A 26,995-nucleotide genomic window follows, 5' to 3' on the forward strand; every position below is an offset into this window, starting at 1 on the left:
CTACTCTGGGGAAAAAAAATGCCACAGAGGACATTTATTAGGAAGAGAAGCGAGCACCAGGATTTGAGGCAGGAAGGGGCAGGATAATCCTGCCATTGTGCAATACGGTCCAGTTTACAATCAGGACGGCCCTTATCTATAAAGCCGCTAGCCCTCGAGCTTTGAAGGGAAGAGGTAAACACCAGCTGCCAGTCTTCTGTTTGTAAAACAAGAAGGTCTGGACACAAGAGCCCTTTTTCTGGATTGGTTCCCTTGATGCTTTGTCTCTGAAGTCAAGAAGGACCTTGCCGGTAAAGCGTCGCCTTGTACAGTTCTTGCCATATGAGACAATGCCCCTGGCCACCCAGAACCCCATGAGTTCAATACTAGAGGCATCGAAGGGGTTGACTGCCCCCAAACACAACATCCCTATTTCAGCTTCTGGATCAGGGTCATGACCTCTAAGGCTCGTTACACATGGTACTTTATGAAAAGGATTGTCAACAGTTTGAAGAGAACCCTGATAGAAAGTCTAGAAGGATTCCATCGCTGAAAATCCATTTTGGTTGTAGAAGCCACAAATGCCATCAAGCCTGGACCAGTAAATTCCTGCTGGAGAGAACTGTGGCCAGATGTTGCGCGTGACTTCACAGGACTTAGGACAAAGCCGATCAAGGAAACCATGAAAGAGTGAAAGAACGTGGAGGTGGCCCAAAAGATGGGCGCTGAAAGGTGATACAGATCTTGGAGAAATTCAAGAGCTAACAGACACCACACCAGAGGAATTAACAGAAGACGGCTTGAGGGAGACGAGCATTTCCGAACCAGTGCCGGACGACGAAGAAGACCTCGAGGAAGCAGTGCCAGGAAACCGATTGACACTGGACGGTCCAGCAGAAGGGTTCGAGGTACTCAAGACTGCTTGTGACTTCTTTTATGACCTGGATCTTTTTCTGATACGGGTACTGAAACTGAAGGAGACAGTGGAAGAAAGATTGGTACCGTATAAGAACACTGTTAGAGAAGGCGCCTGGGTGGCTCAGTCGGTTGAGCATCCGACTCTTGATTTCAGCTCAGGTCATCACAGTTCGTGAGATCGAGCCTCACGTCAGGCTCTGTGCTGTCAGCATAGAGCTTGGGATTCTCTCTCTCTTCTCTCTGCCCCTCCCCTGCCCTTCTCAAAATAAACATTAAAAAACAAAACAAAACCATTGTTAGAGAAACGGAAAAGCAAAGCAGTCAGGCAAATTACAACGTATTTCTGTAAAGTTACACAGCGCTGCGCCGTGTCTCCAGCCTCCCCTTCCCGCTCTGCCACCCCTGAGGCCTCAAGCCGACCCCTCCTCTGCTTTAGCCTACTCACCAGGGGACTAACCAGGATAAAGGACCCTTCCGATGAGCCACTCCCATTTAGTGAACGGTAAATCATCATCGTGCCATACAGTTGATGAACTCTGTGGGTCTTCGTGTGACAGTCTATTGACCGTATGGCAAGAACGGTAAGAGATGTTTTTGTATCCTGATCACCTGACCATTCATCGTGTCAGACATCGTGTGCAAGACTCGTGTGGCAGTGGACCGCCGATTCCCGTGTGGGCGTTAGGTGAGTGAGATTTACTGTGAAGTTAATAGCATGTTGGTTTTCTTCCTGTTTTATAACTTTGCTTTCAAAGAATTACGTCACCATACGGTAGAGTTCGTGTCTCTCTCTGGTAATTGGAGAAAGTGTGTATCAACCTATCACAGGTACGTGGTTTTTAAAAAAATGTGTCAGCGTTTCCGGCACTGTAATATGAATATGACTGTAATACCGTGCACCATAAAAACTTGGTAACGACTCATTCGTCAGAGCATAGGCGAGGCTACCATGAAGCAACCGTATTGATTACACTAAGCTACTGTGATGCAGTCTTACTGCTGCTGCCTCATTATTAGTGCCTGAATCATTATACCTATAAGTAAACACGAATTTCTTTCTCACATCTTTTCATTTCTGCTATCCGGTGTTAGTAATGCATGTAACGTCCACATTGTTCTGCTTCATGGGAGATAATGTTCACGTGGGTGCTGACAGATGATTCATCTCATAAACAGACAACATAAACTTACAGTATAGAGAAATACAGGACGGGGCTGTAAATAGATTTTTCTCTTCCTCGTGATTCTCTTAATAACATTTTCTTGTCTCTAGCTTTCTTCGTGGTAAGAATACAGTGTGCAATCCATACACAAAGTATGTGCTGATTAACTGTTCTTATTATCGGTAAGATTTCCAGTTAACAGAAGGCTACTAGCAGTTAAGTTTGGGGGGAGTCCAAAGCTACACATGGATTTTTGACCTCACAGGGTGTCTGTGCCCCTAACCTCTACGTTGTTCAAGGGTGGGCCGTCTACGCGAAGTGCCTAACACATCATCTGATAGAGTAGGCATTCCATAAATGTTAGCCCTCAGAGGTTTCCCGTCTAACTATAACATGGGGCTTCCCATGGATGAGCACATACAGCCCGAGGATCTTTGTTTTCTCCTAGGAAAACAGAACAGTGTCACCTAAATAGATTAAATGCATAGTACTTGGGCAGCGCCTGGGTGGCCCAGTCGGTTGAGCGTCCGACTTCGGCTCACTCAGGTCATGGTCTCATGGTTCGTGAGTTCGAGCCCCACAGAGTCGGGCTCTGTGCTGACAGCTCAGAGCCCGGAACCTGCTTCGGGTTCTCTGTCTCCCTCTCTCTCTGCCCTCCCCTGCTTGCACTCTCTCTCTCAAAAATAAATATTTAAAAAAAAATTAAAAAATAGTACTTGTGATGGTACTTTATAAATCCTAAAGAATTATCCAAATGTGAGGTATCATAATTTTGTCATTGTTCATTCATTGAACAAGTTTGAGTTGAGCACCCACTGTGGGCCAGCTACACCAAGTCCTCAGAGCTAGAATAATGCAGCAGTGGACAAAACATTATATTCTAGCGGGGAGAGACAAGACACAAATAAGTGAAAATATATACCATTGACCTTTGAACATGTGGGGGTTAAGGCATCAAGCCCCCCCCCCCAACGCACACACAGTTGAAAATCCACATATAACTTTTGACTCCCCCCAAACTTAGCTACCAATAGCATACTGTTGACCAGAAGCCTTACCGATAACATAAACAATTAACACATATTTTGTATGTTATACATATAATATATGGTATTCTTACAATAAAGTAAGCTAGAGGAAAGAAAATGGCGTTAAGGAAATCATAGGAAAAAGAGAAAATACATTTATAACCCTGCACTGTCTTTATGGGGGAAAAAAATCCGCATATAAGTGGACCAGTGCAGTTCACACTCCTGTGATGTTTGAGCACAATTGTGAAGGACGTAAGACAGCAAGCCATACAAATACATATCTGGGGGGAGCAGTCTAGACAGCTGGCTCTGCAGGTGTGAAGGCCTCATGGCGGCAGCACACTGCCTTTGGCCGGGAGCGAGATCACCACTGCGACCGAGCCGTGTGACAGGAGGGAGGTGGCAGGAGATGGGGTCAGAGGAATACCTGGGATGAGGTAAGGGGCACATCGTGTAGGGTCTCAGGAGCCACCGTACGGACCGTGTGTGGGAAATGGGAAGCTGTTAGCTGCTAGCTGAAACGCACGTTTCAGAAGGATCGCTGTGGCTACATGTTGAGCGGGATTATCCGCGAGGCAAGGGGTGATGCCAGGAGGTCTTATTTGGGAAGGAAGTGCGGCAGCCTTAGCAGAGGACTTTGGCGGCTTGCACCCTAGCGGGAACCGTGCAGGCACGAGGAGGGGCTGGATTCTTGAATTTGAGATTTGGGGGTCAATGAGGGAGAGAGGAGTCCAGGTTTTTGTCCTGAGTGACCGGAAGGTTAGGGTGGCGTTTGCTGAGTCAGGAGGACTGAGGTGGAAGGAGCAGTGCGTTTTGGGGTAGAAGGTCAGGAGTTTGCTTTTGAATGTGTTCCAGACACCTGTTGGGCTTCTGAGCAGAGAACTGAGTTGTTCTGGGGGGATCTGGGCGGAGACCCAGATTTGGGGAGCCGTCAGCACATAGCTGTGATTTCAGGTTCCCCAGCAGCATACCAGCGTCGGAGAAGGGGGGTGCTGGGGACCTGAGGTCAGGAGGTGAGGAGCAAGCAGGGGAGACCAGCGGCATGAGGAGGAGAGGAGACCCGGGAAAGCTCAGGATCCAAGAAGCCAAGGGAAGAGAGTTTTCGAAGAGGAGGGACTGTTACGTTGGATCAAATGCTGTAGCCGAGGCAAATAGGGTGAAGGCTGAGAATCGAGCATCCGATTTAGCAGACTGAGAGTCCTTGGTGACCTTGACAAGGAGAGTGGAGAAGATGTCTGAGAAGCGAAAATACCTGTGTCGAGAAAAGTGTGCAAGTTGAGAAATTGTTTCCTGTCCTTCTCAGTTTGGACTGTCTTTAAGCAGCCCTTTGGCTGGGAAATAGGTGTGAATTCTCAGCCAGTCCATTTAGTCCGTGCTGCCCATGGAATTCTTCAGATTCTGAGAAAATAACTTGCCTTAGTTGTTTCTACCTGGGTTTCCGGCGACAAGGAGAGTAGCATGTCCTCAACGGGACCCTGGCGTGGGGCCGCCCAGCACCCTGTCACCCTGTCACCCTCGCCAGAGGGTGACCTCATCGCTGTGACCTCAGGTCTGCAACTCAGCTTTCCCAAACCAGGGGAGGGGTCCTTGGCGGCCAGCCCCCTGCCGCTTCTTCGTTGTTCAGTAGGTGGTGCTCTTCTGCCTAAGTTAGAACAAAACCAGGCCCCCTGCAAGGTTCTGGGGGAATCCAGCTCCTAAAGATGAAGAGTGGGCTCCCTCCACTTGGCAAATAGTTCCCCTGCAGGGTTGGGCAGAGGAGTTGCTCTGTAGACCCCACAGGGGCTTGGCAGGTGGCACTTGTGAGTAAAGGTGATCTCCCTCCCCACGTGCAGCGCCTGAGAGAAGAAATGGAAGAAATCACGCAGCAGCAGCTGGTCCATGACAAGTACTGCAAAGACCTCATGGGCTTCGGGACGAAACCTCGCCACATCACCCCCTTCACCAGCTTCCAGGCTGGCCAGCCCCCGCAGTCTAACGCCTTGGTGGGACTGCTGGGGTACAGCTCTCACCAAGGCCTCATGGGTTTCGGGGCTTCCCCCAGCCCAGCGAAGTCCACGCTGGTGGAGAGCCGGTGTTGCAGAGACCTGATGGAGGAGAAATTCGATCAGGTAGGTGGCGAGAGGCCTGCCCCCTCCTCTCCCAAGCCCCGTGCTCCCTTTCCGTGGCCAACCCTGTGTTCTCCTGTCTCAGGTGTGCCAGTGGGTGCTGAAATGCAGGAATAGCAAGAACTCGCTGATCCAAATGACAATCCTTAATTTGTTGCCCCGCTTGGCTGCATTCCGACCTTCTGCCTTCACAGGTGAGGATGTCCGTGGACACGTCATATCATTACCTGTTTAAGGGAACTCACACGGAAGTGATTCCAGAAAGTTACGTCTGCCTCTCGTTGGAAGCAACAACTAAGGGGCTAGTCTCTGGTTTCTCTGCCTCTCGTCTGATTTCAGTGGGGCCCGGCGTAGGGTTTCCACAAGTGTCTGAGGCAGCCGACACGGGAAGGACCAGAGTGTGTAGGCAGAGAGGCAGTCCTGGAGCCAAGCGACTTCGTGCGTGTGGAAGCCAACAAGTTCATGACGGACGTCACAGGGACCGAAGGAAGGGCAGTTTGGGTTGAGCTCCTCTGCAGCAGCCCCTCTGTGGGGCGGGGAGGATGTGGTGACCGCCCTGCTTCTGCCCCTGGCGTGGTCACCCACTGCCTCACCGCTCACAGGGAGGAAGGACTGGAAGTTTCAGAGGCAGGTTTCGGGGATGATGGCCTGGGGGCTCCTGTATTCCTGCCCTGTTTTCACTGGGCAGCAAGAATCCCCGGCTCCCGGAGCTGCCCCCGCCCAGATGCTGGCTTCTCCCTTGGGCCTTCCTGGGCTACTCCGGCCGGAAGTGCTCTTCCCCCTTCCTCGATAGCCTCCGGCCGTGGAAAGACTTTGGCGTCAGACCCGGGATGAATCCTGCTTCTGTCCTTCACCGTGAGGTTTCAGACAGGTTATTTGACCTTCCCAGGCCTCCACTTCCTGACCCGTAGAGGCGGAATAACAATAATCCTTGCCTTACAAGGTGAATCGTGTTAATGCCTAAACACCTGCTCTAAATGCCTGGCACAGAGTAGGCCCCCATAAGTGGAAACCATTATTCTGTTATTACTGCCTCCTCTGCCTCCTCAGATCCATCTTAGAAGTAAGGTAAAGGGAAAAATTATAACAATACTCTGGTTGCCTGTTCATACTTAATATCCTTATCTTACCTCCCTGCTTGCTGAGTGCAGAGCCGCCGTCTCGAACGTCTCTTTGCACTTCACTGTGGTGCCCGTCGCCTGGGCTTAATAAGCGTTCAGGACCAAATGAGAGCCAGGAGTGGAAGTGGAAGGTCAGCCTGACCCTCCACAGACGCCATCCCCTAGCACACAGACTCATTTCACACTCCCCAGTCCAGATGAAATAGGAAAAAAGTATAGTTGGTGAGGTGTTAAATATGCTGTGTGTGAGAATAGAAGGTGTTGAGGAAGGACGAGACAATTAGCCACATAAAATCAATGAACCAGAGAGAAATGATATCATGAAAATTGCCCATATTTTTTTCAGTTTTCCATTTTTCCCACCTGGTACCCAACAGCTATTCTCTTCTTTAATGACCAGACATGCCCCTGTTCAGTAGAGCTTTAAATAATTGTGGTGTGAAAGTCTCTGGTTCAAAAGAAAGTAATAACTAGGCCAAATTTGATCAAAGTCTGTCATGTTGTGGAAGCAGTTACCCCAGTAAGTTCAAAGGACCGCCTAGCAGCAGGATACAGAGGCTCAGAGGGCCCCTAGGTTTATTCTTTTGATGTGGGTTTTTGTTGTTTTGTTAAATAATATACTAAAGCGTGTCGTTGATGTTCAGCCTGGGCAGCCTCCATCCATGGAGCCTCATTGGGAAAGTGCCACATTTTTAGAGCTTACAGTTTGGACGTCGCTGTTTAAACTTCCTAATGACGGAAGCTCTGGACCTATCAAAAATGCCCTAAGATTGGGCTGGGCTCTCTCACAATATCAGATCCCTTAATCTCTTAGGGTGCTAAATCTGGCAAAGGAAATCACCTTCTTGATTTAAGCTCCCTTCCTGCTGAAATGCTGTTCCCGTCCAGAAGTCCCGTCTTCCTTGCTGACGTGATGTGATTTTCAAGCCCCAGCATGCTTCGGTGTCATTTGACCACGCGAGCCACGAGAGAAGATCTTTCTCGTCAGAATAAATGCAGGGAGGCATATGTGCTGTCTGGGACTTCAGCTCACTGCCTCCTAAATGAGCTGTGGCCCTCAGCACCCCTCACTTTCTAATGGATGTGCGGTCTTGCCTTCTCTGCTGCTGTGTATATTCTGCGGGTGCACGGACTTGAGGCCGGCAAGATGGAAGGGAAGAAATAGAGAGAGGCAAAAATCAGGAAATTCCAACCTTCAGAGGAGTAATAACACTTTGGCTTAAATTGCCCAAGAATCGCCTACCCGTGCACATTGGCTGATGTAAACTTAATGAAAATACGCTTGTGGCTTCCCAAATTACAGACTAAATCTTGTTCTATTAAATATAACTATAACAGAAATCTCTGGGTAATAGCAAAGTGATTTCCAGGCCTAAGCTGAATAGAATGGCCTGTTTATTGCAAACAGTATCCAATAGTACTTTAAATTTCAACATAATATAAAATCGTTTAGATGATTCTCTTTGTTTTTAAGCAAGATTTAACATATACTTCGTAAGAGCATGTAGTCGTTCCCTCAAAATATAGCACTAATGGGGACGATCATGCCATGTTATTGTTTCAGAGGCTCTTTTAAGTTTTTGGTGGGTTTTTTTTTTTTTAATTAAAGGGGAAAAAAAAAATCTTACATTTCTAATATTTCCAAAAGATGTATCTGAGGAGTGATTAGCAAGTGATTATCAAGACTGGTTAATACATCCTCTAAATTCTTCTTTACATCTTTCCAGGCGGCTCTCTTTATTCCTAAATGTAAGTGTTTTATAGGAACTCTGACCTTTGGTACATACACCAACCCTGACCTTGAGCCATATGCCTTGTCTTTTTTGTGATCAGATACCCAGTACCTCCAAGATACCATGAACCACGTCTTGAGCTGTGTCAAGAAGGAGAAGGAACGGACGGCAGCCTTCCAAGCCCTGGGGCTCCTTTCTGTGGCTGTGAGATCTGAGTTCAAGGTCTATTTGCCTCGTGTGCTGGACATCATCCGAGCAGCCCTACCCCCAAAGGACTTTGCCCATAAGTAAGTGTCTCTATTAGGATTTCACCCTCCGCCCCATTTGGTTGGGGAGGAAGGATGCTCTATCCCAGTTTCCGTGGAGCCCAAGCCCATTCTCTGCATCATTAACCACCAGGGTGTAGCAAGTCATACAAAGAACAACCCTTCCTCAGTTGAGTTCCAACCTTTTTCAAACTAAGTGATAAACGTGTGTGTGTGTGTTATATATGTACGTATAAGTAGATTGGCCTGGTGAAGGGATAAGCCTCCCCATTCTAGAGCCCAGCCTTCTCGTTGCGGGGAGAATTTCTTTCCGCCCGGTGGCTGTGCTGTGCACCCTGGTCCCTGATGTACACATTGTTCAGTTCACTTCCTAAATAGGTACCTTGGCCAGCACCGCGCTAAGCCACATGGTGCCTTTTGTGCCAATTCAGGAAAGGGGCCCCTTCCTCAAGACACGTGACTGCCATCTGCTGGGCTGTTGTAGATTCAAATGTATGGTGACTAGGGTGTGGTGGGCCCCCTAGAATTGGGCAGGAGATGACCGGCACGCCAGTGAGTCGTGGCCCTGCCTGGGTAAGCTGCCCTCCTCGCCCCAAGGCGATTTTGAGGTGGGGCATCACAGAATGTCATTGTGTCTCAAGTGGCCACTCACTCACTCTTTCGGTCCTCTGCAGGAGACAGAAGGCAATGCAGGTGGATGCCACAGTGTTCACCTGCATCAGCATGCTGGCCCGGGCAATGGGGCCAGGCATCCAGCAGGATATCAAGGAGCTGCTGGAGCCCATGCTGGCAGTGGGACTGAGGTGGGTGTCGGAAACCTGAGCTCCCGTCTCGGGGAGTATGAGACTCGAACCGCGGTTTCGGGGTGGTGCTGAAAGCGAGGCGTGGGTGCGTGCGTGTGAGATTGGGTAGGCGGGAGAGCTCGCGCTAAACACGGGCTAGTTTTGAATCCTGGTTTCATCTCTAGTTAGCTGTGTGATCCTGACCCGGTTACTTAACTTCTCCGAGCCTCCATTTTCTCACCTGAAAAGCGGGCACAGTAGCAGCTCCTGTTGTCTAGGGTCGTCATGGAGGTTAAGTGAAGGAGTTCATGAAATAGCCACCCTCGGCACACGACTTTGTGTATACGAAGTGCCCGACCGATGTTTGCAGCCATTTATGTTATCATTGGGAAATGGCCTGGCTTTCCTTGCATTACTTCTCTTTCTCTGTAAAATAAGGACGATGCTCTCAGTTTGCTTCCCAGATTTTTAATCGAGACTTGGTCTTCTGCAGTACCTAAATTATATTAAGCAGGTTCCTCTCTGGCAAAGACCAGAAATTCGTAGATTGATCTGAAACCTCTGACCAGGCCGACAGAGTTCCGGTCATTTATCCTAGTCTGTAGTATCCTTTCTACTTTAAAGACCAAGCTGCGATGGGCCTAACCCCCTGCTGGACGAGAAGGGCTGTTTCTTCTCAAGGACAGACAGATGTCTTGTCCAGCGCCATACACACCTGGCTTCCTTCCCCTCAGCCCTGCCCTCACTGCTGTGCTGTACGACCTGAGCCGTCAGATTCCACAGCTGAAGAAGGACATCCAGGATGGGCTACTGAAGATGCTGTCCCTGGTCCTTATGCACAAACCCCTCCGGCACCCGGGCATGCCCAAGGGCCTGGCCCATCAGCTGGCTTCCCCTGGCCTCACAGCCCTCCCTGAGGCCAGCGACGTGGGCAGCATTACTCTTGCCCTGCGAACTCTCGGCAGCTTTGAGTTTGAAGGTAAGAAATTGCCCCAGCTCTCACCAAGACACGGAGTGTTGCTGGGAACCCCGAGGAAAGAACAAGGGCGCCTAGCATTGCCGGGTCTTGGCTGGGGATCTGGAGACCAGGTAGCTGATCGGGTAGCGGCTCAGCCTTCTGGGCTCTTTGCATGCTTTGTTAATTCGTTCTCTTTGTTTCTCTGTCCCACCCTGAGTTTGGGGGCAGATGGTGTTCAGGGAAATTCTGCATTGATCCAAGGAATGAATGCTTCAGAGAGACGAGAAAGTCAGAGATGGAGCCCCACCCCATCCCCCCACATCCATGAAGCGGAGATGGCGTTTAATGCTTTAAAATGTCTAAGCCAGAGGCTTTAAGGTGTTTCCGTTCCTACGGCAGTATGATTTTCAGCTGTGGCGTCCTGTGTAGTTCGGTTTAGAGTTCTAAGCTGCAGATAAACCCACATTAATGTCCCTAGGGAGATCTGTTTCAGGAGAGAAAAAGGGATACTTTTGAAATTTAAGATCATGTAGGTGGTATTGCTCAAGACTACAGGGAAACAAGCAAGTACAAAAAGCCTAGATGTGCGGTCTGAATGCTTACAGCCATCTGTGGTTTCCCTCCTGTAGCTCCTTCACTTGCCTTGATTAACACCCAGCTTAATATATTTCTAATGAATAGAAAGTAGCTATATTTACACCCAGCCGACATCAGACTCTCTTTTGCTATTCAAATCTGGGAACTAAAATAGACAAGGTAAATTTGATCAAGAATTGTTTTACTCTCTGGGAGCATAAAGAAAGGTTTGGGTCAGAATAAAACGAAATAATTCATCCTTTGAAGGGAATAAAGAAAAGATTAGGATGGGGGGATGTGGCGGGGGGAATGCCCTTTTTCTGTCTCCCAGCTCCTCTGCTCCCCTTCTGCCTCTGCTGATTCGAAACCCACTTGTTACCTTCTTAAGAGAAGAGTTCTGGGTCAATATCTTGTTGAAAACTGAATTCATCGCCATGAAATGAAAAACGCAGCCAGCAAGTTGTGGGCCTACCGTCCAGAGCAGCGGTGTTTATTTTGTCTTCTCTCTGCCTTTGTATCCAGGCCACTCTCTGACCCAGTTTGTCCGCCACTGTGCGGATCATTTCCTAAACAGCGAGCACAAGGAGATCCGCATGGAAGCCGCCCGCACCTGCTCCCGCCTGCTCACGCCCTCCGTCCACCTCATCAGCGGCCACGCGCACGTCGTTAGCCAGACTGCGGTGCAAGTGGTGGCAGACGTGCTCAGCAAACTGCTCGTGGTCGGGATCACAGATCCTGGTAAGGTTCATGAGACAGGAGCAGTCTGGGGGAGTTTGGACGCTCGGGGCACCGGGAATTAGCCAGTTTCATGGCGTGCCCTCAGGGAGGTGACGGCCGGCTCTTTCTCTGCCAAAGCGTTAGGCTTGGCTACTCCAGCCGGGTGGCGTAAAACGATCTGTCTTTAATCCTGTTGTCTTTGCTCCTGTGAGCAAAGAATGACGGGTTAGACGAGAGAAGCGTAAGTGGCAGCCTCTCACGAGGCCGGGGGGCAGTGTGGGCGGAAACTGGGAAAGGACCAGAGGATGATGGCATCGAAGAGGCATTCAAAGGCTCGCTTGCTCTTGCAGACCCCGACATCCGCTACTGCGTCTTGGCATCTCTGGATGAGCGCTTTGATGCACACCTGGCCCAGGCAGAGAACTTGCAGGCCCTGTTTGTGGCCCTGAACGACCAGGTGTTTGAGATCCGGGAGCTGGCCATCTGCACGGTGGGCCGGCTCAGTAGCATGAACCCGGCCTTCGTCATGCCCTTCCTGCGCAAGATGCTCATCCAGGTAATGGGGTGACAGTCACACCTAGTGGCAGTCTGGAAGGGACTGTCATTGTGAGAGCCATTTGGAGAAAGAGAGATGAGGACAAGGAAGGGGAGAAAGATCACGATGCCTGGTAAAAGCCACATTTGGCTCCAAGAGTCCCTGTTTTCCCAGCTCGGCAGTTACAGTTCAGGGCTGATCGCCTCATGAGCCTCTTCCCCCCAGCGGCACGACTCCAGGGGCCTCTTATCCCCGGCGAACCTCGTCTGCAGGCAGCTCTTTTCTTCTTCCTGGCAAGTCACCGGCGATCCCGCTTCTTGGCACGTTTGGCTCAGTCTGCTGCCGATGGTGTCAGTTTTGCTGACGCCTCTCTGTCCTCCTGCTCTCCTGCTCCCACCAGGTCAGGCACAGAGGCCCAGGATGTGAGCTTGAACTCACAACCCCGAGGTCAAGAGTCGCATGCTCCACCAACTGAGCCAGCCTGGTGCCCCAGGATTTGCAATTCCTGCTAAAACCTGACTCCTCAGTTTTTGTCTCCACCTAGCCGCATAAACTCTCTGGCCTCCTGGTTAGGGGCCCGTGGTCCAGTCCTTCTTGCCTTGAGTGATTTCCACCCACCTCTTCCGGGTCTCAGTGTGGCTCACCCAGTCCTTTCCTGCCCCCTGACTCCACCTTGTCCCTACGTCCCCCTCTGCTTCCTGAATCTCCCATGATTTCTTTCGAAACAGATACTTTTCCTAACACGTAAAAACTTAAACGCAGAAAAACCATTAACGTGTAACTTTCATCCGAAACAAATGTCATGTATTCACAGTCTGTCCTAGCTAAAGTGAGTGTAAGTTATATCAGTCAACAAATTAGAGGATTATATTATGTTGGCACTTCTGTTTTTATTTTTATTTTTAATTTATTTAAATTCAAGTTAGATAACATAAAATGTAGTATTGGTTTCAGGAGTAGAACCCAGTGATTCATCACTTCCATATGACACTCAGTGCTCATCCCAAGAAGTGCCTTCCTTAGTGCCCATCACCCATTTAGCCCAACCCCCTACCACCTCCCCTCCAGCATTTAAGAGTCTCTTATGGTTTCCCTCCCTCTCTGTATTTATCTTAATTTTCCTTCCCTTCCCTTCCCTTCCCTTCCCTTATGTTCATCCACATATAAGTGAAATCATATATTTGTCTTCCTGTGACTGACTTGTTTCACTTAGCATAACACATTCTAGTTCCATCCACGTTGTCGCAAATGGCAAGATGTCATTCTTTTTGATTGTCGAGTAGCATTCCAGTGCGTGTGTGTGTGCGCGTGTGCACGCGCTCACACATTCTCCCCATTTTCTTTATCCATTCATCACTTGATGGACATTTGGGCTTTTTTCATACTTTGGCTGTTATTGATAGTGCTGCTATAAACATCGGGGGGCATGTGCCCCTTTGAATCAGTGTCTTTGTATCCTTTGGATAAATACCTAGTAGTGCAATTGCTGGGTCGCAGGGTAGTTCTATTTTTAATTTTTTGAGGTACCTCCATACTGTTTTCCAGAGTTGCTGCACCAGTTTGTGTTCCCACCAACAGTGCAAAAGGGTTCCCCTTTCTCCGGATCCTCACCAACATCTGTTGTTTCCTGAGTTGTTAATGTTAGCCATTCTGACAAGTGTGAGGTGGTATCTCGTTGTGGTTTTGATTTTCCTGATGATGAGTAATGTTGAGCATCTTTTCAATTGTCTGTTGGCCATCTGGATGTCTTTGGACAAGTGTCTGTTCATGTCTTCTGCCCATTTCTTCACTGGATTATTTGTTTTTTGGGCGTTGAGTATGATAAGTTCTTTATCGATTTTGGATAATAGCCCTTTGTCTGATATGGCATTTGCAAATATCTTCTCCCATTCCATCCATTGCCTTTTAGTTTTGTTGACTGTTTCCTTCACCGTGCAGAAGCTTTTTATCTTGATGAGGTCCCAATAGTTCATTTTTGCTTTTATTTCCCTTGCCTCTGGACACATGTCTAGTAAGTAGTTGCTGCAGCCAAGGTCAAAGAGGTTGCTGCCTATTTTCTCCTGTAGGATGTTTATGGTTTCTTATGTCACATTTAGGTCTTTCATCCATTTTGAGTTTGTGTGTCTGGTGTAAGAAAGTGGTCCAGGTTCATTCTTCTGCATGTCGTCGTCCGGTTTTCCCAGCACCGTTTACTGAAGAGACGGTCTGTTTTCCACTGGATACGGTTTCCTGCTTTGTTGAAGATTAGTTGGCCATACATTTGTGGGTCCATATCTGGGCTCTGTATTCTGTTCCACTGATCTGTGTGTCTCTTTGTGTGCCAGTACCATACTGTCTCGATGATTACGGCTTTGTAATGCTCCTTGAAGTCCGGGGTTGTGATGCCTCCAGCTTTGGTTTTCTTTTTCAACGTTACTTTGGCTGTTCAGAGTCTTTTGTGGTTCCATACAAATTTTAGGATTGCTGGTTCTAGTTCTGTAAAAAATGCTGGTATTATTTTGATAGGAATTGTGTTAAATATGTAGATTGCTTTCGGTAGCGTACGCATCTCAACAATATTTGTTTTTCCAGCCCGTGAGCGTGGAATGCGTTTTCATTTCTTTGCGTCTTCTTCAGTTTCTTTCATAAGCTTTCTAGAGTTTTCAGCATACAGACGTTTTACCTCCTTGGTTATTCCTAGGTATCTTAACGGTATTTTTGGTGCTATTGTAAATGGGATCGATTCCTGGATTTCTTTTTCTGCTGCTTTGTTGTGTTGTATAGAAGTGCAACCAATTTCTGTACGTTGGTTTTTATATGCTGCGACTTTGCTGAATTCACGTATCCATTCTAGTAGTATTTTGGTAGAATCTTTTGGGTTTTCCACGTTAGGGTATCATGTCATCTGCGAAGAGTGAAAGTTTGACTTCTTCTTCGGCAATTTGTATGCCTTTTATTTCTTTTTGTTGTCTGATTGCTGAGGCTAGGGCTTCTGGCACGGTGTTGAACAACAGTGGTGAGAGTGGACATCCCTGTCGTGTTCCTGACCTTAGCGGGAGAGCTCTCAGTTTTTCCCCATTGAGGATGATATTAGCTATGAGTCTTTCATATATGGCTTTTATGATGACTTATGTTCCTTCAACCCCTACTTTCTTAAGGGTTTTTATCAAGAAAGGGTGCTGAATTTTGTCAAATGCCTTTTCTGCATCTATTGAAAAGATCATATGGTTCTTATCCTTTCTTTTATTAACATGGTGTATCACATTGATTGATTTATGAGTATTAAAGCAGTCCTGTAGCCCAGGAATAAATCCCACTTAATCATGGTAAATAGTTCTTTTAATGTACTGTTGAATTCGATTTACTAATATCTTGTTGAGAATTTCTTCATCCATGTTCATCAGGGATATTGGCCTGTAATTCTCCTTTTCAGTGAGGTCTCTGGCTTTGGAATCAAGGTAATGCTGGCTTCATAGAGTAAGTTAGGAAGCTTTCCTTCCATTTCTATTTTTTGGGACAGTTTGAGAAGAGTAGGTATTAACTCTGCCTTAAATGTCTGGTAGAATTCCCCTGAGAAGCCATCTGGCCCAGGACTCTTGTTTCTTGGGAGATTTTTGATAACTGATTCCATTTCTTTGCTGGTTATGGGCCTGTTCAAATTTTCTATTTCTTCCTGTTTGAGTCTTAGTAGTGTGTGAGTGTTAAGGAATTTGTCCCTCCCTTCCAGATTGTCCAGTTTGTTGGCATATAATTTTTCATAATATTCTCTTATAATTGTTTGTATTTCTGTGGTGTCGGTTGTGATCTCTCCTCTTTCATTCGTGATTTTATCTATTTGGGTCCTCTTTTTTGAGAAGTCTCACTAGGGGGTTAGTAAATAAACAAATAAAAATTTGTTTATTCTTTCAAAAAACCAGGTTTTAGTTCCGTTGATCTGTTTTACTGTGGTTTTTTGTTTCTATTATCACTTACTGCTCTCATTTTTATTATTTTTCTTCTGCTGCTGGCTTTAGGCTTTATTTGCTGCTCCTTTTCTAGCTCCTTTAGGTGTAAGGTCAGGCTGTGTATTTGGGACCTTTCTTGCTTTTGAGATAGGTCTGAATGGCAATGTATTTCCTTCCCTCTTAGGGCTGCCTTTGCTGCATCCCAAAGGGTTTGGACAGTCGTGTTTTTATTTTCATTTGCTTCCATGTATTTTGTAATTTCGTCTTTAACTTCCTGGTTAACCCATTCTTTAGTAGGATGTTCTTTAACCTCCATGTATTTGAGGGCTTTCCAAATTTTTCCTGGTGGTTGATTTCAAGTTTCATAGTGTTGTGATCTGAAAATATGCATGGTGTGATCTCAGTCTTCTTGTACCTCTTGAGGGCTGATTTGTGACCTAGTATGTGATCTATTCTGGAGAATGTTCCATGTGTACTCGAGAAGAATGTGTATTCTGCTGCTTTAGGACAAAATGTTCTGAATATGAGTCCGTCTGGTCCAGTGTGTCATTCAAAGCCATTGTTTCCTTGTTGATTCTCTGCTTGGTTGACTTGTCCACTGCTGTAAGTAGGGTATTAAAGACTTCTATAATGGTATGATTATTAATGAGTTTGTTTACGTTTGTGATTAATTGATTTATATGTTTGGGTGCTTCCAAGTTGGCGACATAAATATTTACAATTGTTAGATCTTCTTGATGGATAGATCCCTTAATTATGATAATAATGCCCTTGTTCATCTCTTGTTACAGTCTTTGTTTTAAAATATGGTTTGTCTGCTATAAGTATGGCTACTTTGGCTTTCTTTTGACTTCCATTAGTATGATAGATGGTTCTTCATGCCCTCACTTTCAATCTGCAGGTGTCCTTAGGTCTCAAATGAGACATAGGGTAGCAGAATGGATTAAAAAAACAAGATCCATCAATATGCTGCCGGCACTTCTGTGTTTAGCCTAATGGTTTATTTCTTCAACTGCTGCCTGTGTGAGGAGTGTCCATCACTTTAAGTCTTTTTAAAATACCTAAGGTTTTACGGGGCACCTGGGTGGCTCAGTTGGTTAAACGTCCAGTTTCAGCTCAGGCCATGATCTTGCGGTTCATGGGTTCGAGCCCCATGTCAGGCTCTGTACTGACAGCTCAGAGCCTGGATCCTGCTTCAGATTCTGTGTGTCTCTCTCTGTCCCTCTTCCACTCATGCTCTCTGTCTCTCAAAATAAGTTAAAATAAACATTAAAAAAATATACCTGGGGCGCCTGGGTGGCTCAGTCGGTTAAGTGTCTGACTTCAGCTCAGGTCATGATCTCACAGTCTGTGAGTTCGAGCCCTGCGTCGGGCTCTGTGCTGACAGCTCAGAGCCTGGAGTCTGCTTTGGATTCTGTGTCTCCCTCTGTCTCTGCCACTCCCCTGCTCGCACTCTGTCTCTCTCTCAAAAATAAACATTTAAAAAAAATTATATATGTATATATGTATATGTGTATATATATGTGTATATGTGTGTGTATATACACATATAAAATCTCTAAGGTTTGGGGAAGGAAAAGAAATCATTGTTGAACCTACCAGCCCAAATCCTGCTAAAGAAGCTTGAAACAGAAATATCTCCTAATGAGAATATTACTGAGCTCAGCCCTGGTAACACCAAAATTTCTAATTGTTTTCAAATGCATATACAGACCTTCCCAAGGTGAATTGGACATTTTCATGCCTTGATAATAAGGGACATTACCTAAATGTGCTTTGTCCTTTTTCTGATGCCTTGATCACCAGAGAGGGCGCTGGGTATTGTTGTGGGGGCACAGCAATGCTCTCTGGCTCTGGAAATGAATTGGGGATCTTTGAAGTGGCCCTTGCCGCCCCCGAGAGTTGTGCTCTCCTCACGGGCACGCATTTTCTCCCCGCCTGCGTCTCCTTGCTCACGTGGGTCCTTTCTCAGCATCCCTGTCCATCCCCTCTCACGGCTGTCTGCTGTGACAGGGGAAAAACAGGCTGCCAGGGGGATCCAGAAAGTCAGGATTATTAAATCAATAACCGGAGACAAGATATAATGTGAAATTGTAGACTCCTCCTCTGGGTAGCTGAGTTAACATGCACTGTTCTCATGGTTCAGAGATTTCCTTCTGGCAACTTCAGCTCACCAGAAGTCTGTCTATATTAAGTTGTTTCTATGAAGTCACTATGAGTAGAACGTGCTGATTTGCAGGTGTTTTAAGGATGTCAGAACAAACATGTTATTTCTGTTCATAAAGGTCCAAGGGGAATCTATTGATATAATCCCTCACTGTTGGGGTTTAGATGTGCCTGAAACCACTACTGAGTATTAATATTTCTTTCAACATCATAGCTATTCTGACTGTTCTTGGATTCTTTTGTCATTAGTTATAAGCCCTCTTAGTGATTTGCTGTCTGGATGGAGATTTTTCTCAAAAGAGAGCCCTTCCTTCATACCTTATTTCTCTCTCTCTCTCTCTTTTTGTTTTAATGTTTATTTATTTTTGAGGGAGAGAGGGAAATAAAGTGTGAGCAGGGGAGGGACAGAGAGAAAAGGAGACAGAGGATCACTGTAGGGCTCGAACCTACGAACTGCAAGATTATGACCTGAGCCAAAGTTGGATGCTCAACCACCTGAGTCACCCAGATGCCCCACTTCAATCCTTATTTCTGCAGACCCCTGCTCATACTGTCCCTGGTGGTTTTCTCAGTCTCCTGTGACTGTGCTGCACTGTCACAGCTCTGCTCGGGGATGATCGTGGGACCGTGGGAGCTGGGACTGGTTTCAGACCGTCTCTCTTCCCACCACTGCTGTGTCCCACTGTTTGCCTTTGTGGAATATCTAGCAGCCACTTGATCTGTAGTGGAGTTCTGGTTCCTTCCTCTGGTTCCCTGCCACCTTTCCCCTTTGACACACCGTTCGTCTCTAGAATTTCCTCTATCATACGAACCTTTCTTCCCTCCAGATTTTGACAGAGCTGGAGCACAGCGGCATTGGGAGAATCAAAGAACAGAGTGCCCGCATGCTGGGCCACTTGGTCTCCAATGCCCCCCGGCTCATCCGCCCCTACATGGAGCCCATTCTGAAGGTAACCCACAATAGCTAGAGAGACTGGCACTTTCTCTCCAGGTGATCTTATGTCAGCTCATTCGGGACGATGGGAGTGTTTCAGTAGAGAAGTTCTTTGGCCCCAGGCTCGGGGACGAGGGCCCCATCAGGCCCTTCTCAGCGAAAGAACTACAAAAATCCCACCAATTGCAGAAAGGGCTCTCTTTATAAGAGATAAGAAATGATGGTTCCAGCACATCATCAAATGTGCCTGGAAAGAAGTAGGCAAATAGTGGCATAAAATTGTTCCTTCAAAGTGAAGAAAAAATGAGCTTTAAAATCTGAATGCGTTTAGAGGCATGTTAAATCTTTCAGAACCTACGTGCATCTGGGCAGATGATCACACAGGTATCATTTGAGGAGGCGTGGGAAACGTTTTTAAATCATGGCACTTCCCAGCTCTCTCGTATGTCAGACTGGGCTCAGAAAAGTTTTAGAATCCACATTCCAGAGAAATCCTGGATTTGTAAAGCCTAGAAGTAATTTATCTGTGACTGAGATGGTCTCTTGGGTGAATTTTACTTATGTAAAAGAAAGGTTCCTGGTAGATTCTGTCCTGCATTCATTTTCTCATACCTTCTTTTCATAGGCTTTAATATTGAAACTGAAAGATCCAGACCCTGATCCAAACCCAGGTGTGATCAATAATGTCTTGGCCACAATAGGAGAGTTGGCTCAGGTAAGGGGACAACCAGTTTTTCCACTGGATGGGAAGAATGCTGTTTAGCCTCTGAGGAAATCAAAATAAGGCCGTAATTTCTAATCTTCTCTACCGCGGTCTTTTTCGTTTTGTAGGTCAGTGGCCTAGAAATGAGGAAATGGGTTGATGAACTCTTTATTATCATCATGGACATGCTCCAGGACTCCTCCCTGTTGGCCAAAAGGCAGGTGAGTGCTGCTCTTTCTGGACTGAGCAGGACAGGCCCCTGGGAGGCGTGGGCCCTTGTCTCTCTTCGTCACTCACTGCCCCCAGCCAGTGCCCGACCCAGAGCTCGGCACACAGTAGGTACTCAGAAGTATCTGCTGAGTAAAGGGAAGGAAGATATGGAAGCAGAATTCGTTGTCATCCTGACCTGGAGACAACTTTGAGGAAGTAGCGGCTCAAAGAAAAATCCAGATCATGTATCAGAGCCCCGGCCCCCAGAGGGAGAAGGAAAGCCTGGGCCTGTGGCTGGGGAAGCAAAAGCCACGCTTCAGCAGCCCCCACCCCCACCCCCACCCCCAGTCCTGGCTTCACTTTGGCCACTGAGGCCATTAGGTGACTAACATTAAGAACAGTCTTAATTTCCCTCGAAGCTCGATTTCTCCCATCAATCATTCAGGATGTGGAAGGACTGTGTGTTTCCTTTGAGGAAGATGGGGCTCTTCTGTATCCAGTGATTGTTGGCATCGGTTTGTGGCCTTGTTTTTATGCCCGAACTCTCAAGGATTTCTGTTGGAGGTTAACAGAACTCTACTGGAAACATTTTTTTCTTGGAAAAGCCTCTAATACTTCGCTGTAATTATTTAAGGAAGAGTACAGACCATGCTTTCTCCTACTGACTCGACCGACCACACGATCTGTTCCTTGTCCAGGTGGCTCTGTGGACCCTGGGACAGTTGGTGGCCAGCACTGGCTATGTGGTGGAGCCCTACAGGAAGTACCCCACTTTGCTTGAGGTCCTGCTGAATTTTCTGAAGACTGAGCAGAACCAGGGTACACGGAGAGAGGTAGGGCACGTGGCACACTCGGTCTTTAAAGATTTTGCTGGAAGAATGCAGAGAGATTGTGGCATTAACACGCTCTTGAGAGCATGTTGGTTAGACGTCCTGTCCTCCTGTTTCGTTCTCGTAGCTGGCCGTTCAGGTATGAACTGGGTATCATGGAACATCGAGAGGAATACGCATCAAAGCTATGGTCATCAGATACTGTGATGAATGTTTTCTTCTTCCCCTCCCCCTCCCCACCCAGGCTATCCGTGTGTTAGGGCTTTTGGGGGCCCTGGATCCCTACAAGCACAAAGTGAACATTGGCATGATTGACCAGTCCCGCGACGCTTCTGCTGTTAGCCTGTCAGAATCCAAGTCAAGTCAGGATTCCTGTAAGTTGAGGGGACTGATGAGAGACTTATCACATCCTGCCTCACGAAGCGTTTGCCGGCTGTGTTTGGAAAGAGCCTTGGGCTGGTTAACAAATGACAGCACGTCGGCTCACTTCATGACTTTTGAGTGGAAAGTTGAGTTTTGTCTTAAACCGCAATAGGGATGCTGCTTCCCAATGTGTCTGGAATCCTTACATCTGTCCAGACTCTTTGCCAAGGGTCAACAGGCTAAGCCTGTACCCGCTTTTTGGTGCTGATGAGAGAGATGTGAATCATCACTCCCTCACCTCTGTTCATCTGTCGTTCTTTGTTAGTCCTTCTTTGATGTTTTCTATTCTCCTGGTGTCCAAGGAGCAAGAGGGTAGAATTTATCCTCTCTGTTTTAATCGGTAGGGAAATCTGAGGCCAGGCTCGGGGGCATAGACAAACTAGTAGCTCTCAGAATCCAGGGCTGTTTTTTCCATCAACTGGTCTGGCTCTGGAGCCCCTCTGTCTGTTGACAAGTAGCCTGAGAGATTGGGTAGGGTATGGGGTTACAGCAGATTCTTCTAGGGCGGACTTATTTTCGAAAGAGTGAAAATCCAGCAGTGGCTCTCCCAGCCCTTCCAGCAAAATGTTGTGTTCCCCAAATAATTTGTTTCCAAACTCTATGGAAGGAACCTTGTTGCTTCCAATGTATTCTTCTGTGTGTTAGAGAAGTGTACCTATGATAGCACCCTGTCAGACCCAGGGTGGGTCCTGGGTCTCAGCAGAGTGGGGGCCGGGTCCCTGCGGGTTTTGTCCTTACTCAGCAGTGCCTGTCCAGCCTCTTGACCCACTGAGTTCTTACCCTCCTCAGTGTACCGTTCAGCCTCCCCTCACCCAGTCTTTGAGATCCTTGCTGTTCAGGTCTGGTGGCATTTGCCACCCCCTTCTCTGAAGTCCCTAGAGGGACCGAGCAGCTACTGAACAGATGCTGGCCTAATTTGGGGGGTAACTGGGGAGTTGGCCTTGACTTTCATTTAGGGGCTGTGATTATTTTTACTGATGGTTTCAACTTCAGAGTTGTCACTTGTAATGATAAGAAGCTAAGTTAAACAGAGCAATTTAAGGAAAACCCATCATGTACCATTCTAGGCTTCTGTAGTTGGGGTCAGAGAAAAGCCAGAAACTCTTAGAAGCCTTAATGGTGACAGCCTATTCATTGGGTCCTGATGTTCTCTGTCCTCCCCGTGAACGCCGATGGCGCTCAGGCTGTTGGTGGCACGCGAGGCTCTACTCCAAGTCGGAGTCACATCACGCACGTATAGCTCGTGACTATTGCCGTCGTTCTGTCCTAGCTGACTACAGCACCAGCGAGATGCTGGTCAACATGGGCAACCTGCCCCTGGACGAGTTCTACCCCGCCGTGTCCATGGTGGCGCTGATGCGGATCTTCCGGGACCAGTCCCTCTCGCACCATCACACCATGGTAGTCCAGGCCATCACCTTCATCTTCAAGTCCCTGGGCCTCAAGTGTGTGCAGTTCCTGCCCCAGGTCATGCCCACGTTCCTCAACGTCATTCGCGTCTGTGATGGGGCCATCCGGGAGGTAAGTAGCTAAAACCCCACCCCTGCTCCCTCCGCCTGAGCCCCAGCTGGTCCGCTGAGGCAGATTATTTGCATATCAGCTTCCTGTCGCTGCCCTCTGCTGGCTGTTGAGCTGAGCACCTGTCCTCCCTCCTCACACTTGACAGAACAGGTGCGGTTGGCTCGGCCCGGTTTCCTGGGTTATCCCCTCAGAATGGCGATGAATGGGTGGGTGGGTGGGTGGGTGTCTAGAGTTCAGTGCATTTGTTGGGGAGAATGTTCCACTGTGTGGACTTCTGGTTGCTTTCTCATGATTAGATTTAAGTCCATCAGTTTTGTGGTTGTTGTTTTAATGTTTATTTATTTTGAGAGAGAAAGAGCAGGGGAGGGGCAGAGAGAGACAGAGACAGAGACAGAGAGACAGAGAGAATCTCAAGCATGCTCTGCGCTATCCGTGCAGACTGTGAGATCATGACCTGAGCCCAAATCAAGAGTCGGACACTCAACCGACTGAGCCTCCCAGGCACCCCTAAGTCCATCATTTTTAGTGAGAATACTGCAGAGGTGACGTTCTTATCAGATCTCATAATGTCAGCTTCTCCCATTAGTGTTGATCATGAGTTCGAGCACACGGTTAGATTGGCATCTGTCAGATCTTTCCATCGTAAAGTTGCCTTTTTCGTGAGCCATTGAGTAATCTGTGGGGTGATACTTCGAGACTACGACTGTCCTGTTCCCTGACTACCTTTTACCCCGTGGCTGAGTATTCATAGGTGACCCTTGCCTGAATCAGTTGTCACACTGATTGCAAAGTAAGGACTTTCTAGTTCCACCATTTCTTCGACTTTTAACAGCTGGCACATTCCTGTTAGGTAGAATTTTCCCCTTTCCTTCCCCACAGCTCCCTTTTGTTCTCTTTCCTTTCTCTGAACCACAGAACCTGCAGAGCGCTTCTGTGATTATTATACTTATGCCACTACTGACAACAAACCTGCTAAATAAAGTTTAAGGGGGCTTTTTTTTTTTTTTAATGTTTTTGATTTTTTTTTTTTTATGTTTATTTATTTTTGAAGGAGAGAGACAGAGCATGAGGGAGAAGGGGCAGAGAGAGAGGGAGACAGAATCCAAAGCAGGCTCCAGCAGGCTGTCAGCACAGAGCCCGATGAGGGGCTCAGACCCACGAGCTGTGAGATCATGACCTGAGCCGAAGTCGGACGCTTAACCAACTGAGCCATCCAGGCGCCCCTTTAATTTTTTTTTTAAAGTAAATTCTGCATCCAGTGTGGGGCTTGATTGAACTCACGGCCCTGAGATTAAGAGTCGGATGCTCAACCAACCGAGCCACCCAGGCTCCCCAGAGTACTATGTTATAAAGATACTTGAATTAATTTTTCTAATCAGTTTTTCTCTCTGTGATTATCTATTCAACTTGATGTACATTTGGAGGAAATAGTATCTTTTTAGAAAGTATATTTTCTAACTTTGTGCCTGGAGGAGAGAAGTGCAGTTTATTTTTATGTGTTCAACCTCATTGAACTCTTACTAATTCTAATCATCTAGCTTTTCACTCTAGACAATCATACAGTGTACAAAAAGAGAAAGATAGGGGGGCCTGGGTGGCTCAGTCGGTTAAGCCTCCAACTCTTGATTTCAGCTCAGGTCATGATCTCGTGGCTTGTGAATTCTAGCCCCACATCGGGCTCTGTGCTGACAGCGTGGAGCCTGCTTGGGATTTTTCTCTCTGCCCTGCCCCGCCCCGCTCACACTTGTTCTAGCGAATGTATGCTTTCTCTCTCTCAAACTTAAAAAAACAAGGAAGGAAGGAAGGAAGGAAGGAAGGAAGGAAGGAAGGAAGGAAGGAAGGAAGGAAGGTAGGTAGTTCTAGTTTTTTGTTTTAGTCTGTAAACCAGTTAGTTATTGCTTTTCTCATTGTATATTCAGGACCTTCAACCCAATGTTGATTAGCTCAGTCAAAGTGGAAATCTTTCACCGTGGTCCTGATTTCACTGGGACAGCTGTAAAGATTCCACTGCTGAATATAACGTTTGCTGTAGGTTTTTGGTAATTAGCTTTGAAAGGGTTATAAATGTTCCCTTGCGTTCTTAATTTGCTAAAGTTTTTATCACGAACAGGTATGGGATTTATCAACTGCCTTTTATTTGTCTGGCGTGATGATCGCATATTTTTTCCTCTTTCAGGGTGTTCATATGTTGAATTTATGGATATGTTCTAATGTTGAAGTATTCTTGAAGTCTTGTTCTAAAACCAGCTTGGTTATGATGTATTTTGTTAATACATTGACTTTATATCTACTACTTAATTGAGATTTTTTTACATCAGCAACCCTGAGTGGAATTTGCCTGTAATTGTTACTATTTTTTTTTTTTTACTATAGGTTCAAAGATCTGTTTATCTTTTCTGTTGCTTCTTAAAACAGTTTTGGCCACATTTTTCTAGGAAATTACTCATTTTATTTACTTTCTGTCTGTAGGTTTGCCTTCTGTGCACATTTCATAGAATTGGAATCATATGTGGTTTTTTGTGTCTAGCTTCTTTCACTTTACATGATCCTTTTGAGTTCATCGTGGATCAGTAGTTTATTCCTTCTTTCTAGCTAAATAATAATGTAATGTTATTATTGCTCGGAGGAAGTGTTTTTAATGTTTCCTATGCTTTCTTCTTGTGTCCCTGAGTTATCCAGAAATGGATATTTTAATTTGCAGATTTACAGGATTTCAGATTTCTTCTTTGGATATCTACTTCTGACTTAATTGCATTGGGTTTGTGATTCCTCGATGTTTGCTGAAACCGCCTTAATAGTCTAATGCTTGGTCCATTTTCGATAAATGTTTCCTCCATGCTTGGGAATAGTGTGTATTTGCTAACGTTATCCACAAGGTTCCACGTATGTCGTTAGATTTGAACTTACTACTTGCTGCGTTCAAGTCTTTTGTATTCTTGTTAATTTTTTGTTTGCTTAATCTGTCCATTACTGAGAGAAGTGAGATAAAAACCTCCCTTTACAATGCTGGCTTTATTAATTTCTCATAGTTTAGTCAGTTCTGTTGTATGTACTTGGGGGGATATATTATAGGTACGTTCAAATTTAAAATCATATCTTCCTGATAAGTCGAATCTTTTGTCATTTTGCAATGACTCTTTATATCTTTAATAATACCTTAAAATTTATTTTGCCAAGTTTTAATATAGCTACACCATCTTTTTTTTGGAGGGAGGGAGGATATCTTTTATTATCTTTTTACTTTTAATTGTCTTAAGGACTTTTTGCTTTAGATGGGTCACTCATGATCATGATATGTATAATAATGCAGCTAGGTTATCCCTTTAATCTAGTTTGAAAATCTTTGCATTCAGTCCAATTACATTTATTGTGATTGCTGGTAAATTTGGGCTTGTTTCCACCATCTGATCTAGTGCTTTATCTGTTTGTTTATTTTCTTTATTTTCTGTCTTTTTGGGGCTTGATTTAAGCTTTCATTTTCTTGTCTTTTGCCCTCTACTTGTTGGCCACCTTTAATTTTAATAAATGATCTATAATGGGATATTTCAGTTGTAAAGAAAAGTGGACAACTTCTATCAAATTCCCATACTCATTAATAATTATTAGCACTCTGTCAGTTTGGTTTCATCTTATTATTACCACCCCCACCAATCTCTTCCCCCCCACACACACACACATTTTTTCTGGGGTATTTTAAAGCAAATTCTAGGTATTGTACTATTTCACCAATAAAAAGCTTTTCCCCCGTATAACCAAAATTACAAGACCTACAAAATTAAAAATAATTCCTTAGTATCTTCTAATATGAAGCCTTCTTCAAATGTCCTTGTTTGTCTTTTTTTCTTTTCTCTTCTTTTCTTTTCTTTTCTTTTCTTTTCTTTTCTTTTCTTTTCTTTTCTTAAGTAGGTTTCATATCCAGTGCAGAGGCCAACACAGGGCTTGAATTCATGACCCCCGAGATCAAGACCTGCGCTGACCTCAAGAGTCAGACGCTTCACCAGCTGAACCACCCAGGCCCCCTCCTTGTTTGTCTCAAAAATGTATTTTTACATTTGGTTTATTTAAATCATAATCCAGATAAGGCCTGCGCGTGGCATTCAGCTGATATATCCAATTGTCTTTCTGTCCCCCTTTTTACCCCACTTTTTTTCATACCATTTATTTGTGAAGGAAGCAGGTCATTTTTCCTATAGAATTCCCCGTTCTGGATTTGGCTGATAATATCTTCAAGATGTCTTTTAACTTCTTGTAAACTGGTTAGATTTAGATGCTTAGTTAGATTCAGGTTCCTCCTTTTGGTGAGAAGTACTTTGTACCGCATACTTCCTATTTCAACAGTTAGTAAGCAAGTCTTTTCTAAATGATCCACTTCTAGTAATATACAAGGTAATCGATGGGCTC

General features: G+C 46.1%; 1 protein-coding gene across 2 annotated transcripts in view; it reads left to right on the plus strand.

Moving 5' to 3' along the window:
• MTOR (mechanistic target of rapamycin kinase) overlaps nucleotides 1-26,995 on the plus strand; it is a 133,555-nt gene that overhangs the window by 9,766 nt on the left and 96,794 nt on the right. For both annotated transcript variants that reach the window (XM_058719094.1, XM_058719093.1), the window contains exons 7-19: nucleotides 4,924-5,199; nucleotides 5,282-5,390; nucleotides 8,151-8,337; nucleotides 8,991-9,119; nucleotides 9,833-10,077; nucleotides 11,155-11,370; nucleotides 11,700-11,905; nucleotides 18,801-18,923; nucleotides 19,533-19,622; nucleotides 19,739-19,831; nucleotides 20,519-20,653; nucleotides 20,895-21,024; nucleotides 22,344-22,594. In XM_058719094.1, coding sequence (XP_058575077.1) covers nucleotides 4,924-5,199; nucleotides 5,282-5,390; nucleotides 8,151-8,337; nucleotides 8,991-9,119; nucleotides 9,833-10,077; nucleotides 11,155-11,370; nucleotides 11,700-11,905; nucleotides 18,801-18,923; nucleotides 19,533-19,622; nucleotides 19,739-19,831; nucleotides 20,519-20,653; nucleotides 20,895-21,024; nucleotides 22,344-22,594 — 2,190 coding nt within the window. The remainder of the gene's footprint in view (nucleotides 1-4,923; nucleotides 5,200-5,281; nucleotides 5,391-8,150; nucleotides 8,338-8,990; nucleotides 9,120-9,832; nucleotides 10,078-11,154; nucleotides 11,371-11,699; nucleotides 11,906-18,800; nucleotides 18,924-19,532; nucleotides 19,623-19,738; nucleotides 19,832-20,518; nucleotides 20,654-20,894; nucleotides 21,025-22,343; nucleotides 22,595-26,995) is intronic.

The sequence above is a fragment of the Neofelis nebulosa genome, chromosome 2 (genome assembly GCF_028018385.1).
Source record: "Neofelis nebulosa isolate mNeoNeb1 chromosome 2, mNeoNeb1.pri, whole genome shotgun sequence".
Taxonomy (NCBI): Eukaryota; Metazoa; Chordata; class Mammalia; order Carnivora; family Felidae; genus Neofelis; species Neofelis nebulosa.